The sequence below is a fragment of the Zootoca vivipara genome, chromosome Z (genome assembly GCF_963506605.1).
Source record: "Zootoca vivipara chromosome Z, rZooViv1.1, whole genome shotgun sequence".
Lineage (NCBI taxonomy): Eukaryota > Metazoa > Chordata > Lepidosauria > Squamata > Lacertidae > Zootoca > Zootoca vivipara.
In genome coordinates, this window is record NC_083294.1 from 3,948,243 (window position 1) to 3,963,157 (window position 14,915).

Consider the following 14,915-nt stretch of genomic DNA (forward strand, 5'->3'; position numbering starts at 1 on the left):
TGAAACCCCTCCTTGGCTTTGAAAACAGGCACCCCCCAGAAACATTGGATTTAAATAAAATCAACTTTAATGTTCCAAACAGTTCTTAGGCGTATTCCAATAATATCCTCCAAAAATGGGGGGGGGGGGGTCCATTATTTTTTTCCAAGTCCGAAGGATACGATTCACATCGGGAATGGTGGAAAACCTCATCGTGTCAGATCACGTCAGAAACAAAAATCAAAATTATTAAATTTAAAGATTAAAATTCCTGATTTGTCCTAAATGTCTGAACCGTCAAAAATTTAATAATTTTAATTTAATTAAAATTATAATTTAAAATTAAATTTAAAATTAAAATTAATTTGAAAATTAAATTTATAATTAGAAATCATTTTTAAATTATTCAATTTATTCAATTATTCAATTTAAAAATGAAATTTAAAATTAATTTTTATATTAAAATTTAACATTAAATTTGAAATTAAAACTATTAAATTTTGGACAGTTCAGAAAACTAGGAACATTCAGGAAGGCCTGCTTCCATAAGGAAAAACAAGACAAAGGTGGGAATCAGGGAACCCTCCAGGTTCAGAGAAAATGGGATGCCCAATTAAATTTCCAAGGAAAAGCTGCGAAAAATCATATTTTGTCATCCGCCCACCCAGAAAAAAAAATGACAAATTCGACGGCAGGGTGGAAATTTGGAAAACTCGGGATCTGATTGGTAACGGGGACAGAATAATTCCGATTTGCAAACACAGATCTGATTGGCGGCGAGGAATGCAAATTTTTGGAGGAGTAGTGGAAATGGGAAAATCCCGTACAGAAAAAAGCAGATTCTGGATTTGGGCGCTATGGGTTGGTTTCTATATTTTCCAGCCAACGGCTCAGGAATATTCCGGAAGGCCCAGGAAACCCGGGGGCAGGGTCACGACCTCCAAAAGGATGGGGGCAGAAATCCCTTGGGGAGGGGGATCTCATTCCGCCGCAAGCATTCCTGAGAAAGGAAAATTATGAAAATATTATTATTATTATTATTTAATTTCCCTACTGCTTTTACCTTCCCAATAAAAATCCCAATGTGGTTTACAGCCCATAAAACATGGATCTGTGTTGCTTTTTTAAATTGCAAACAGTAGAAAATCTGCAAATTTTGAGAATCCACCCAATTTGCAATAGGGGCAGGAGGAATTTCCATTGCAACTAGATCTCTTGCTTTTTATTGCAAACAGTGGGGATTCTGCAAATTTTGAGAACCCACCCGATCTGCAAGAGGGGCAGGACTAATTTCAATTGCAACTGGATCTCTTTTTATTGCAAACAGTTGAAAATCTGCAAATTTTTGAGAATCCACCAGATTTGCAATAGTTTTACAGCCCATAAAATATGGATATGTGTTGCTGCTTTTTTTTTTTTCAAACGGCAGAAAAATCTGTTTCTTTCTGTTGCAAACAGTTGGAAATCTGCAAATTTTGATAATCTACCCAATGTGCAATAGGGGCAGGACTAATTTAAATTGCAACTGGATCTCTCTTGCTTTTGATGGCAAACACCGGGGATTCTGCAAATTGGGAGAACGGTGCAATCATGCAAAAATTCTGAGGGCACCTCTGTTGCTTGGGCGGGATTTGCAAAGGGCCTCACCTCCAGAAACTGTTTCAGCCTGATGAACGAGCCCATTTCCACAGCGCCGGTGATCGCTTCGATCCTGCAGGGAACAAGAGGAAGCTTTGGATTGCAAACAGCAGAAAGCATGCAAATTTTGACAGTAAACCTAATTTGCAACAGAATAATATCAATTGCAACTGTATCTCAATTGCTTCCTATTGCAAACAGCGGAAAGATTGCAAATTTTGACAGTAATCCTGACTTGCAACGGAATAATATCAATTACAAATATATCTCTGTTGCTTCTTATTGCAGACAGCGGAAAGATTGTAAATTTTGACAGTAAATCTGATTTGCAACGGAATCATTTCCATTGCAGCTGTATCTCAATTGCTTCTTATTGCAAACAGCGGAAAGATTGCAAATTTAGACAGTAAATCTGATTTGCAATGGAATAATTTCCATTACAACTGGATCTGCGTTGCTTTTTATTGAAAACGGCCAATTTTGATTACAGACGTGATTGGCGAGTACCTTGGGAGATACTCTTCTCTGATCAAGATGATCATCTTCCAAAATTGGGCCTGGTAGACTTTCATGAGAGCGTTGCCACAGACCTGCAAGAGGCAAATAATAATAACAACAACACACACACACACACATATATACACACACACACACACACACACACACACACACATGTAACAAATGTAACAAAAACAATAAAAACAATAATAAACAATAATAAAACAACAAACAACAATAATAAAAAGAACAATAAACAGAACAATAAAATAAAACCAACAATAATAACAATAATAATAATAAACCCTCCGCCCGGACACCTGGGACCTACCTCCAGAAAATCGAAGAGGACTGTGGCCGTCACGTCGGCCAGGGGCTCCAAGTTCAGGATCTGGGCCAGCCAGCGCCAGGCCTGGTTGAGTCCGTGCGGGTGGTTCTGGGAAAAGGATAAAGACTTGATTGAAGTCCATTAAAATTGATTGGATTTAAATCGCTATTCAAATCCCTAATCAGCAAGACTTGATTGAAATCCAATCGATTGAAATTGCGATTCAAAGCTTTAGACAGTAAGACTTGATTTCAATCCAATCGATTGAAATCTAAATCCAATCGATTGAAAGGAGCCCAGGGTCATCTAGCCCAACCCGCAATCCCGAGACCCAACCTCCGTTTTCAGAATCCGTACCCCTTGTCCGTCACCGTACGGCCAGCGGAGCTGAAGGATAGCGGCGTACAACCGGATCATTCCAGACATCCGCTTCAGGAAGTTGTCCTGAGCCTCCAGTTTCGAATCATGCGCCTGATAGCCCAGGAGCCTGTGGGCCAGAAGGGGAGAAGTTAAATCCATCCATCCATCAATCAATCAATCCACCAATGAATCAATCAATGAATCAATCCATCCATCCTTCTATATATCCATCCATCCATCCATCCATCTATATATCCACCCATCCACCCATCAATCAATCTATATATATATCCATCAATCCATTAATCCATCCATCCCTCCATCCATCCAATTTGCCCCGCCCCCGTTTCTGAATAATCACCTCCGGTAATCCTCCGGGGATGCCCCTTCCTGGAGCGCCGGGCGGACAGGAACAGCGTAGGGGCACTTCCTGTGGAGGTGGGCCAGCAGGAAGTCGCCCACCTTGGGGTGGAGCTCCCAGATCCCGGACGCCACCACGGCAATGGGGAAGGCCGCCTCGTGGTGGGAAGCCACCTCTTCCTCTCCTTGTTTCTGCAAAAAAAACCAAAATCATCAACAACAAAAACCCAGGGTTCACATCCTTCAGGATTTCCCCATAAAAATGGTTTGTTGCATCTCCTTTTTCATTGCACTGCATTGCACGAAATGTATTTTGATTTCCTTTTGTCTCCTTTTGCACTGCATTGCATTACATGTCCTTTAATTTAATTTGCATTGCACTGCATTGAAAGCCCTTTTACTTAATTGAATTTCATCTCGTTTTCGCTGTGCTGCACCGAATGTTCTTTAATTTATTTTCATTCCATCTCATTTTGCGCTCCACTGTACCGCACTGAACGTCCCTTAATTTAATTGAATTTCATCTCATTTTTCACTGCACTGAATTGAATGTCCTTTAGCTTAATTGAATTTCATCTCATATTGCACTGCACTGCACGTCCTGTAATTTATTTTCATTCCATCTCATTTTACGCTGCACTGCGCTGAACTTTCCTTGATTCAATTGAATTTCATCTCATTTCCCCCCCACTGCATTACATTGCCGCCGAGACCACATAACACCGGTCCTGAAAGACCTACATTGGCTCCCAGTACGTTTCCGAGCACAATTCAAAGTGTTGGTGTTGACCTTTAAAGCCCTAAACGGCCTCGGTCCGGTATACCTGAAGGAGCGTCTCCACCCCCATCGTTCTGCCCGGACACTGAGGTCCAGCGCCGAGGGCCTTCTGGCGGTTCCCTCACTACGATAAGCCAAGTTACAGGGAACCAGGCAGAGGGCCTTCTCGGTAGTGGCACCCACCCTGTGGAATGCCCTCCCACTAGAGGTCAAAGAGAACAACAATTACCAGACCTTTAGAAGGCATCTCAAGGCAGCCCTGTTTAGGGAAGCTTTTAATGTTTGATGGATTTCTGTATTTTAATGTTTGATGGATTTCTGTATTTTAGAATTTCTGTTTTGTTGGAAGCCGCCCAGAGTGGCTGGGGGAACCCGGCCAGATGGGCGGGGTATAAATAATAAATTATTATTATTATTATTATTATTATTATTATTATTATTATTATGTCCTTTAATTGAATTTCATCTCATTTTACACTGCACTGCATTGAATATCCCCTAGCTTAATTGAATTTCATCTCATTTTTCATTCTACTGAATTGCACTGCATTGAATGTCCTTTAACTTAATGAATTTCTTCTCATTTTGCATTGCATTGCATTGCACTGCAATGAATGTCCTTTGATTTAATTTAATTCCATCTCATTTTGCATTGCATTGCACTGCACTGCATTGAACGTACATTAATTTAATTGAAAATTTGGCTTTTGTCAGCTTTTTATCCTTGTAAACAGGCAGAATTCTGCAAATTTGGGTATTGGAATATTCCCAAATACTCACCACAAATTTTTCCGCTAGTTTGTAATAGGCAAAGTTGAGGCCTTCGGGATGCAGAGCGACGGATACGCTCTGACCTCCCGATCGGACGGGTTTTCCAGAGAGGAGAGCGTTGATTTTGTCAAATATCTCCTTCAGCTGGGATCCTGGAAGGAAAAGCGGAGGAAAAAAATTGGGAACGAATGAAGGAATGAAAGGGGGAGGAAGGGAGGAGGAAGCACAGGGGGAAATTGGGAAGTCGGAAGAGGGGATTGAGGGAGAAGGAAGCAGAGGAAAAAATTGGAAATCAGAAAAGGGGATTAAAGAAGGAGGAAGCATTAGAAAGTTAGAAAAGGGAGGAGGAAAAATTGGGAAGTCAGGAAAAGGTGAAAGCGGAGGAAAAATGGGAAATTGGCAAAGGGAGGTGGAAGCAGAGGAAAAATTGGGAAGTCGGAAAAGGGGATTAAGGGAGGAAGTGGAGGAAAAATTGGGAAGTTGGAAAAGGGAGGCAAAAGTGGAGAAAAAAATGGGAAATAGGAAAAGGGAGGTGGAAGCGGAGGGAAAATGGGGTGATCGGAAAAGGGGATTAAAGGAAGAGATAGCAGAGGAAAAAATGGGAAGTCGGAAAAGGGGATTAAGGGAGGAGGAATTGGAGGAAAAGATTGGGAAATCAGAAAGGGATTAAGGAAGGAGGAATCGGAGGAAAAATTGGGAAGTCGGAAAGGAAACACCCCCTCTCTGACCTGCTCTGGTCGAGATTTGACTGACAGGGGTGGTGACGGCTTTCTGTAGATCCATCTTTATTTTCTTCTCCTGGAAGATGGAAAGGATCATCAGCATTTTGGGATTTTCCCGCCCAGGAAACACACACTCCCCCTAAAAAAACCAACCCGTGCCCGCAATTCGGGAAGCCCCACTTCTGGGACGGGGGCCATGGTGAGTTCCGCGGGGGAGCTGCGGGAAAAGGATCCAGGGACTCATACAGAAATCTGGGGAATCGTACAGAGATTCAGGGAATAGTCCAAGGATCCGGGGGAAATCGCCTGGTGATCCGGGGGCTCCTAAAGGTTGCAGGGGACGCTACCTGGCTGTCTTTGCTATTGGTCAGGCAACCAAAGGAAACCACGCACTGGTCCAACTGGTGCTGAAGCTGCTGGTACCACTGGAGGGTCTTTTCGTCGGGCTTCGCCTGGAGCCCTGAGGATTGATTGCATTTAAATAATAATAATAATAATTCCAAGGACGACAGATACATCGGTGTCCGAAACAGGGGGTTAATTAGAAATAATTCCCAGTATAAAATAATAAATAATAATAAATAAAATAATAAGAATAAGAATTCCATCACAACCACAAACAGAATGTAGAAAAATAAATATAATAATAATAATAATAATAATAATAATTCCAGCACAACCACAAATGGAATGTAGAAAAATGAATGGATATTAATTTCACTCTCGGGTGAGAACACACCATTTCTCCGGGCCTTTCCGGAATCCGGGATGGGGGCTTTTTCTGGCTTCTGGCTGGGCATTTTCTCGTTTTTTTCCTTCTCCGCCTGGGCCGCCACCGCCGCCACTTCCTCCTGACGCTTCCTCTGTTCTGCGGCGAGCGAGAGCTCTTCCTGCAACCTGGAAACGAGGCTCCGCATTTCCAGGAGCGCTTGGTCAGCCGCGGCCACATCGGCCGGATCCGGGAATCCTCTCTGGGGAAAGCAAGGAGGAGGGGGTTGGATGGGGCCTGAGGGTCATCCAGACCAACTCCCTGCAAGGGAGGAAGGACAAGAAGGGAAGAAGGAAGGACAAGAAGGGAAGAAGGAAGGACAAGAAGGGGAGGGAAGGGACAAAGGGAAGGAAGGAAAGGAAGGAAGGGAAGAAGGAAAGGCAAAAAGGAAGGAAATGAAAGAAGGAAGGGAAGGGAAAGGAGGAAGAGAAGGAAGGCAAGATGGAAAGAAGGAAGGGGGAAGAGAAAGAGAGAGAGAGAGAGAGAAAAGGAAGGAAGGAAGGGAGGAAGGGAGGAAGGAAGGAAGGGGAGAGAGAATGAGAGAGAAGGAAGGAAGGAAGGAAGGAAGGAAGGAAGGAAGGAAGGAAGGAAGGAAGGAAGGAAGGAGAGAGAGGGGGAAAAGAGAGAGAGAAAAGGAAGGAAAGGAAGTTCCCGTCGGTGGTGCCCTCACCTCGCTGGCCAGCCGCACCAGGGCCGAGACCTCCCCGCAGATCTGGTTGCCGCGGTTGGCATAGCCGGCCAAGTTGGCGGGGAGGCCAGGTTGCCGGCAGTCGGCGCCGAGGCTCTGGTTGATCTGTAGGAGTTCTTCCTGGACGGCGTACAGGTGCCGGAGCCGCCCCTGGCCCTCTTCCCGACGCTGGGACTCCACCTCTTCCTGGCGGAGGCGCCGCTGCTCCGCCTCGCGCAGCTTCCGGCTCAGGAGCTTTGGGGGGAGAGAGGCAGAGTCAGGGAGGGAGAGGCGGGGTCGGGGAGGGAGAGGAGTCAGGGAAGAGGCGGAGTCGGGGAGAGGCAGGGCCAGGGAGGGAGAGGTGGGGTCAGGGAGGGAGAGGAGGAGTAGGGGAGGGAGAGGCGGAGTCGGGGAGGGAGAGGAGGAGTCGGGGAGGGAGAGGTGGGGCGGGGAGGGAGAGGCGGAGTCAGGGAGGGAGAGGCAGGGTCAAGGAGGGAGAGGCGGAGTCAGGGAGGGAGAGGCGGAGTTGGGAGGGAGAGGTGGGGCCAGGGAGGGAGAGGTGGAGTCGGGGAGGGAGAGGAGGAGTCAGGGAGGGAGAGGCAGAGGCGGGGAGGGAGAGGCAGAGTCAGGGAGGGAGAGGAGGGGACCAGGGAGGCAGAGGCGGGGCCAGGATTTGCCCACCCCGCTGGAAAGCGGGGATCTTGGCTCTCAGAAACCGTCCCGGGAGGGCAAAGATCTCAGGAGTTGCCCAGCAGCCCAGTTCAAGAGCTTCCCCTTCCTCCCTTCGAACCCAGAGCCCGAGCCAAACCTTTGCCCGGAGCTGGTGCTCCTCTTTGAGCTTCTCCTGCTGGCCCTGGGCTTCTTTGGAGCTGGGAAGCAATGGGAAAGATCAAAATATTATAATTTTTTTCCCCAAACAAGGCCTCGATACAAATCTTTTCATAAAAAAATTCTCGGCAGATCAACGCATATTGAAATAAACGTTTAAATGAATATTTTGACTAAACGTTTAAAGAAATATTGAAACCATTGAAACATTCATATAAACATTTAAATCAACGTTTCGCCAAATAAATATTGAAATAAACCTCAAAAGGAGTATTTCAACCGGCTAAATATTGAAATAAACGTTTGTTTTGTTTTTTAAAAAACGTTTTGCCTAAACATTTAAAGAAACATTGAAACTACTAAACATTTAAATAAATGTTTGAAAAAATATTCAAATAAACCTTTAATGCAGCATTTCAACCGGCTAAATATTGAAATCAACGTTTAAATGAACGTTTTGACATAAACATTTAAATCAACGTTTCGCCAGATAAATTATTTCTCTGGTTCTGATATAGAGACTTTCATTGGGCCAGCAAATAATAATAATACTAATAGCAACAGCAACAAAACAACAATAAAATAAAATAATAATAATAAACAATATAGTAGTGGTAGCTGTAATAATATTAATAATGATAATAATAATAATTTTTGATAGTGAAGATAGTGACCATCATATATATATATATATATATATATATATATATATATATATATATATATATATATATATATGCCACTGAAAAGAGATTTGATTTTAAAATTATTTTTCTCCTTCTGATATAAAGAGACTTTCATTGGGCCAGCGAACAACAACAACAACAACAACAACAACAACAACAACATGTTGTTGTAGTTGTTGTTTAGTCGTTAAGAACAACAAAATAATAATAATTATGATGATGATGATAATGATGATGTTTAGTCGTTAATTGTATCTGTCTCTTCGTGCCCCCTTGGACCAGAGTACGCCAGGAGAATATTAATAATAATAAATAAGATTCTTCTTCAATAAATTATTATTATTATTATTATTATTATTATTATTATTATTATTAAATAAATAAATAAATAAATAAGATTAAAGATTAGTTGGTCTCTAAGGTGCTACTGGAAAAGGGACTTCCTCTCACCTCTTCTCCACTTCCTGCCGCAGTTGCTGCCATTCCTGGTGGTACTTCAGCTCCCTCAACTCGTCAAAGCGCTTCAGCAGTTCCCAGGATTCGCCCCAAGCCGCCCGGCCGGCCCGATCCTGCAACTCCAGGCGGCGTTCCAGCTCCTCCTAGAGGGCAGGGTAAAGGGGGAGGGTGGGGCGGCCATGTTTTGGAAGGACCTGGAGGTAGATCTCGGCTCAACCTCTCCAGGTCCTTCAAACATTCCTCACCAAGGAAGACCTGGAGATGTTTTGAAGATGGCTCAACTTCTCCAGGTCCTTCAAATGTTCCTCACGAGGAAGATATGGAGATGTTTTGAGGACGACCCTCAAGGAAGACCTGGAAATGTTTTCCTTCCCTTCATTTTTTCCTTCCCTTCTTCCCTTCCTTCTTCCCTTCCCTTCCTTCTTTCATTTCCTTCCTTCCTTCCTTCCTTCCTTCCTTCCTTCCTTCCTTCCTTCCTTCCATGGGCGTACCCGGGGGGGGCAGGGGGGCAGCTGCCCCCCTAGAAGCAGGGCCGCGCAGCCGTGGGCGAGAGCGGCGCTGCCGGCGGTGCTGGTGGGCAGAGGCAGAGGCAGCAAGGTGCTGAGGCGACGCCAAGTTGCGTGGACCGGCCTCCGGCCTCCCCAGCGAGCCCTTTAGCACACCTGCTTTTCCTCAGAGGCTGCAGAAAAACACTTGAAGACCGCTCTTAGTGGGCCGAGCAGAATCTCATCCTTTGCCTCAGGCAGCCCACCCTCTGCTCGTCCCAGGCAGCCCCGCCGAGCCACGGGGCTGCCCCCCGTGACTTTCCTTAGAGTGTCCTTTGGAACCAAAAAGAACAAAAATCAACAGCGAGGAAGGGGCGATTCCTTCGAGATCACGAAGCAGGAAGGGAGGGAGGGTCTTTTTCTTCTCCCCTCCTTCCGTAAAGATGAGCCTTATTGAATGAGCCTCCTCTTCCCCGCTGCTTTACCTGCGCCTTCCTTGCCCCCACCCCTCCCCTCCTCTAGTATGTGGCCCACTTTATTTTTGCCGCAAAATCGAGCGCTAAAATGTCGCCGCCCTCCACCTTCCCCAGGACTGTACCACTCCAGGTGCCAACTTCAATAAAATATTGGGGGGGGGGAGGTAAGCCCCACCCCGCACAATCGACCACAAGACGCAGTGCTTGCACTTCATTTGGATGGCGATGCCCATCAACTTTGGGGGAGAGGGAAGCCCTCTCAAATATTTTTTATCCCGCGCCTTGGCCCCACTCCTTGCCCCATCCCCTCCTGTGCCTTGGCCCTGCCCCTTGCCACCCAGTTTTGATCCTGGGTACGCCCCTGCTTCCTTCCTTCCCTTCCTTTTTTCATTCCCTTTCTTCCTTCCCTTTCTTTTTTGCCTTCCCTTCTTTTCCTTCCTTCTTCCCTTCCCTTCTTTCATTTCCTTCCTTCCCTTTCTTTTTGCCTTTCCTTCTCCCCTTCCTTCTCTTCCTTCTTTCATTCCCTTCCTTCCTTTCCTTTTCTTCCCCTCCCTTCCCTTTGCTTCCTTCTTGCCTTTTCTTCCTTCCTTCCCTTCCTTTTTTCATTCCCTTTCTTCCTTCCCTTTCTTTTTTGCCTTCCCTTCTTTTCCTTCCTTCTTCCCTTCCCTTCTTTCATTTCCTTCCTTCCCTTCCTTTTGCCTTTCCTTCTTTCATTTCCTTCCTTCCCTTTATTTCTGCCTTCCCTTCTTCCCTTCCTTCCTTCTTCCCTTCCCTTCCTTCTTCCCTTCCTTCCCTCTTTCATTTCCTTCCTTCCCTCCCTTTCTTTTTGCCTTCCCTTCTTCCCTTCCTTTCCTTTCCCTTCCCTTCCCTTTCATTTCTGTTTCTTCCCCTCCCTTCCCTTCGCTTCCTTCTTGCCTTTCCTTCCTGCTTTGCTTCTTTTTCTTCCTTCTTCCCTTCCTTCATTTCCTTCCTCCTTTCCCTTTCTTTTTGCCTTTCCTTCTTCCCTTCCTTCTCTTCCTTCCCTCCTTTCATTCCCTTCCTTCCTTTCCTTTTCTTCCCCTGCCTTCCCTTCCTTCTTCCCTTCCCTCTTCCTTTTCCTTCCTTCCCTTTCTTTTTGTCTTTCCTTCTTCCGTTCCTTCCCTTCCTTCTTCCCTTCCTTTCCTTTTCTTCCCCGCCCTTCCCTTCCTTCTTACCTTTTCTTCCTTCACTTCTTCTCCTTCCTTCTTCCCTTCCCTTCCTTCATTTTCTTCCTTCCTTCCCTTCCTTTTGCCTTTCCTTCTTTCGTTTCCTTCCTTCCTTTCCTTTTTGCATTCCCTTCCTTCTTCCCTTCTTGCCCTCCCCTTCCCACCTCACAGGGGGGTTGGTCTGGATGACCCTTGGGTCCCTCCCAACCCGTTTAAGGTCCGGATATCCCTTTCCCCCCTCATCCTCGGTTTCCCCGGAGAGGATTCCCGGATCCGGCTGTCATGGCCTCGGCCAACCAAGCGCTCCCTTCCTTCTTTCATTTCCTTCCTTCCCTACCTTCCTCCCCTCATCATTCCAAGCTCAACCTCTCCAGGTCCTTCAAATGTTCCTCACCAGAAAGATCTGGAGATGATCCCACTCACCTCGCCCTCCGCCGCCAGGATCCGTTCGTACAAGCGCAGCAGGCCCTCGATCCCGGGGCCTTTCGGATCCCTCCGCTTCTCGCGGCACTGCGGGGCAGGAAAAAGAGGGATCGGGTGAGGAGAGACAGAACTCGGAAGGAAACGGGAAAGGGGTCGCCGGCGGGTGGTATCCACCGTTTTCGAGTCACAATACACCTTAATATGGTATTTATGTCATATTTATATACAGGATACGGGCAAGGGATGTAACTGTTTTCCCGTTGTCCGATTAACGGTAAGATAGGATAGGAGAAAAGGATAGGATATGACAGAACAGAAGAATAGGATAGGATAGGAGACAAGGATAGGATAGGAGGATAGGATACGATAGGATAGAAGGATAGGACAGAAGGATAGGGTAGGGTAGGATAGGAAACAAGGATAGGAGACAAGGATAGGATAGGAGGATAGGACAGAAGGATAGGATAGGAAACAAGGATAGGAGACAATGATAGAGTAGGAGACAAGGATAGGAGACAATGATAGAGTAGGAGACAAGGATAGGATAGGAGGATAGGATAGGATAGGAGGATAGGATAGGAGACAAGGAGAGGAGGATAGGGCAGAAGGATAGGATACGAAACAAGGATAGAATAGGAAGACAGGATACGATATCCTTGTTTCCTATTCTATCCTATCCTTCTGCCCTATCCTCTTCTTGTCTCTTATCCTATCCTTCTTTCCTTCTATAGGACAGAAGGATAGGATACAAGACAAGGAGAGGATAGGAGGATAGGATAGGATAGGACAGAAGGATAGGATAGGGTAGGATAGGAGACAAGGATAGAAGACAAGGATAGGATAGGAGGATAGAAGGATAGGATATGATAGGAAACAAGGATAGGATACAATAGGACAGAAGTATAGGATAAGAGATAAGGATAGGATAGGAGGATAGGACAGAAGGATAGGATAGGAAACAAGGATAGGAGACAAGGATAGAGTAGGAGACAAGGTTAGGATAGGAGGATAGGATACAAGACAAGACAAGGTTAGGATAGGAGGATAGAAGGATAGGATATGATAGGAAACAAGGATAGGATACAATAGGACAGAAGGATAGGATAGGAGATAAGGAGAGGAGAGGAGAGGATACAAGACAAGACAATGATAGGATAGCAGGATAGAAGGATAGGATATGATAGGAAACAAGGATAGGATACAATAGGACAGAAGGATAGGATAGGAGATAGGGAGAGGAGAGGAGAGGATAGGATAGGAGGATAGGACAGAAGGATAGGATAGGAAACAAGGATAGGATAGGAGGATAGGATACAAGACAAGGATAGGATAGGACAGGACAGAAGGATAAGATAGGAGACAAGGAGGATAAGGCAGAAGAATAGGATAGGAAACAATAGGAAACAATAGGAAACAAGGATAGAATAGGAAGACAGGATACAATATCCTTGTTTCCTATTCTATCCTATCCTTCTGCCCTATCCTCTTCTTGTCTCCTATCCTATCCTTCTGTCCTTTCTTTCTATAGGACAGAAGGATAGGATACAAGACAAGGAGAGGATAGGAGGAGAGGATAGGACAGAAGGATAGGGTAGGGTAGTATAGGAAAGAAGGAGAAGAGAGGAGAAAAGGGGAGGGCAGGAAGGCCAAACTCAATCCCACAGAGCCAGAGTGAGTTACCTGCGTGACGCTCGGCGCTTCCGCATGGGGGGCGGTCACTCCGCACGGTGAAACAGGGAGCGCGGGCGCAGCTTTGGGAAGGGCGGCTTCGCCAGGCGCTGATCCCTCCGGCATCTCCTCGCGAGGCAATGGGGCAATTCTTCCAAGGACCCATCCAGCGTGGGGAGACAGCTCCGGGGGCGATCGATAGCCCTCCAAGATTTCCTGGAGGCGACAAGGTGGCGTGTGGGAATCAGCAATAATAAGGATAAGAATAAGCAAGCTCTTCGTTGTCTTTAATAATAATAATAGTAATAATAATAGAAACCAAAAAACTGCTTGATGACTGTCAATAATAATAATAATAATAATAATAGAAACCAACAACCTCCTTGATGAGTGCCAATAATAATAATAGAAACCAACAAGGTGTTTTTAATAATAATAATAATAGTAGTAGTAGTAATAATAATAAAAACCAACAAGCTGCTTGATGACTGTCAATAACAACAACAACTAATAGAAACCAACAAGGTGAGTGTCTTTAATAATAATAATATAAGCCAACAAAGGGGCGGCTTTCTCCTACCTGCCCCTGCTCGGCGCTCCAGTGCGGGAAGTAGCGGAGCCGCCCTTTGCCGCTGGCCCGCAGCGCCTCCACAGCCGGCCCGCGGAGCCGCTCCGAGCCCATGCCGTCGGAAAAAAATCACGACTAGGCCGCGTCTCCGTGGCAACCGGGACGCCGCTTCCGGTGCAGGGCGGAAGCTTCTGCCCGAATGCTGAGTGACGGGCCAAGTGGCCTATGAACGGGCGGGATGCTTGTTTGGCAAGCGTTGAATGACAGGCCGTTCGGCCTATGAACGGGCGTGGAGGCTTTCCCTCGTCCGACGAGGCCCCGCACGAGATTGAGTGACAGTCCGTTTCGCTTATGAGCGGGCGGGAGGCTTGTCGTCAGTAGCGGGAAGGTGAGGCGTTGAACGACAGGCCGTTCAGCCTTATGAGCGGGCTGGAGTGCTTTCCCTCGCCGGCGAGGCCCCGCCCGACGCTGAGTGACATTGGCTTGGCCAATGAGCCGGGCGGACTGCTTTCCCGCGCCGGGGAGGCCCCACCCGACGCTGAGTGACAGTCTGTTTGGCCTATTGTTGTTTAGTCGTTTAGTCGTGTCCGACTCGTCGTGACCCCATGGACCATAGAAGGCCAGGCACTCCTGTCTTGCACTGCCCCCCGCAGTTTGGTCAAACTCATGTTCGTAGCTTCGAGAACACTGTCCAATCATCTCGTCCTCTGTCATCCCTCGTTTGGCCTATTAGCGAGGCGGAAAGATTTCCCTGGCCGGCAAGGCCGCGCCCGATGCTGAGTGACAGCTGCGCTGGCCAATGAACGGACAGGAAGCTCACGATTGACAGCCGGGCCGACAGGGGATTGGGGATGGGTTTTTTAATGAGGGGAAAAATAGATGAATGTTTATTTCTATATATATATTATAGTTTTATTATTTGAGATCCGGCCTGTGTTGAAACATACAGATATATTGAGAAATTGGAATTTATATACATAGATCAAGATATATATTATGAATTATACCGCCATGTCATGATATATCTCGATTCATAGGAGTTTATAGAGATATGGAAATGGATGGGGATATATTAAGATATAGGGACCCAGGTGGCGCTGTGGGTTAAAAACCACAGAGTCTAGGACTTGCTGATCAGAAAGTTGGTGGTTCGAATCCCTGCGACGGAGTGAGCTCCCACATCAAAGTGCAAGTAGATAAATAGGCGGGAAGGTAAACGGCGTTTCCGTGTGCTGCTCTGGTTCGCCAGAAGCAGCTTTGTCATGCTGGCC

At 46.1% G+C, this 14,915-nt stretch overlaps 1 protein-coding gene across 2 annotated transcripts; it reads right to left on the reverse strand.

The window, feature by feature from the left end:
• Positions 1-52: 52 nt before the first annotated feature.
• On the reverse strand, positions 53-13,791 carry GLE1 (GLE1 RNA export mediator). 2 transcript variants are annotated; one of them, XM_035114014.2, is made up of 16 exons: positions 13,657-13,791; positions 13,089-13,292; positions 11,409-11,495; positions 8,835-8,983; positions 7,679-7,739; positions 6,874-7,125; positions 6,174-6,405; positions 5,782-5,894; positions 5,441-5,510; positions 4,722-4,864; positions 3,165-3,355; positions 2,801-2,930; positions 2,447-2,551; positions 2,125-2,207; positions 1,627-1,690; positions 53-979 (listed from the first exon to the last, which is right to left on the reverse strand). In XM_035114014.2, the coding sequence occupies exons 1-16, from the start codon at positions 13,756-13,758 to the stop codon at positions 911-913; spliced, it is 2,055 nt and encodes a 684-aa protein (XP_034969905.1). In that variant the 5' UTR covers positions 13,759-13,791; the 3' UTR covers positions 53-910. The 2 variants fall into 2 exon arrangements, with proteins under 2 accessions (XP_034969905.1, XP_034969906.1); XM_035114015.2 differs by having other exon boundaries at positions 11,380-11,495; positions 13,657-13,774.
• Between the last annotated feature and the right edge of the window lie 1,124 nt (positions 13,792-14,915).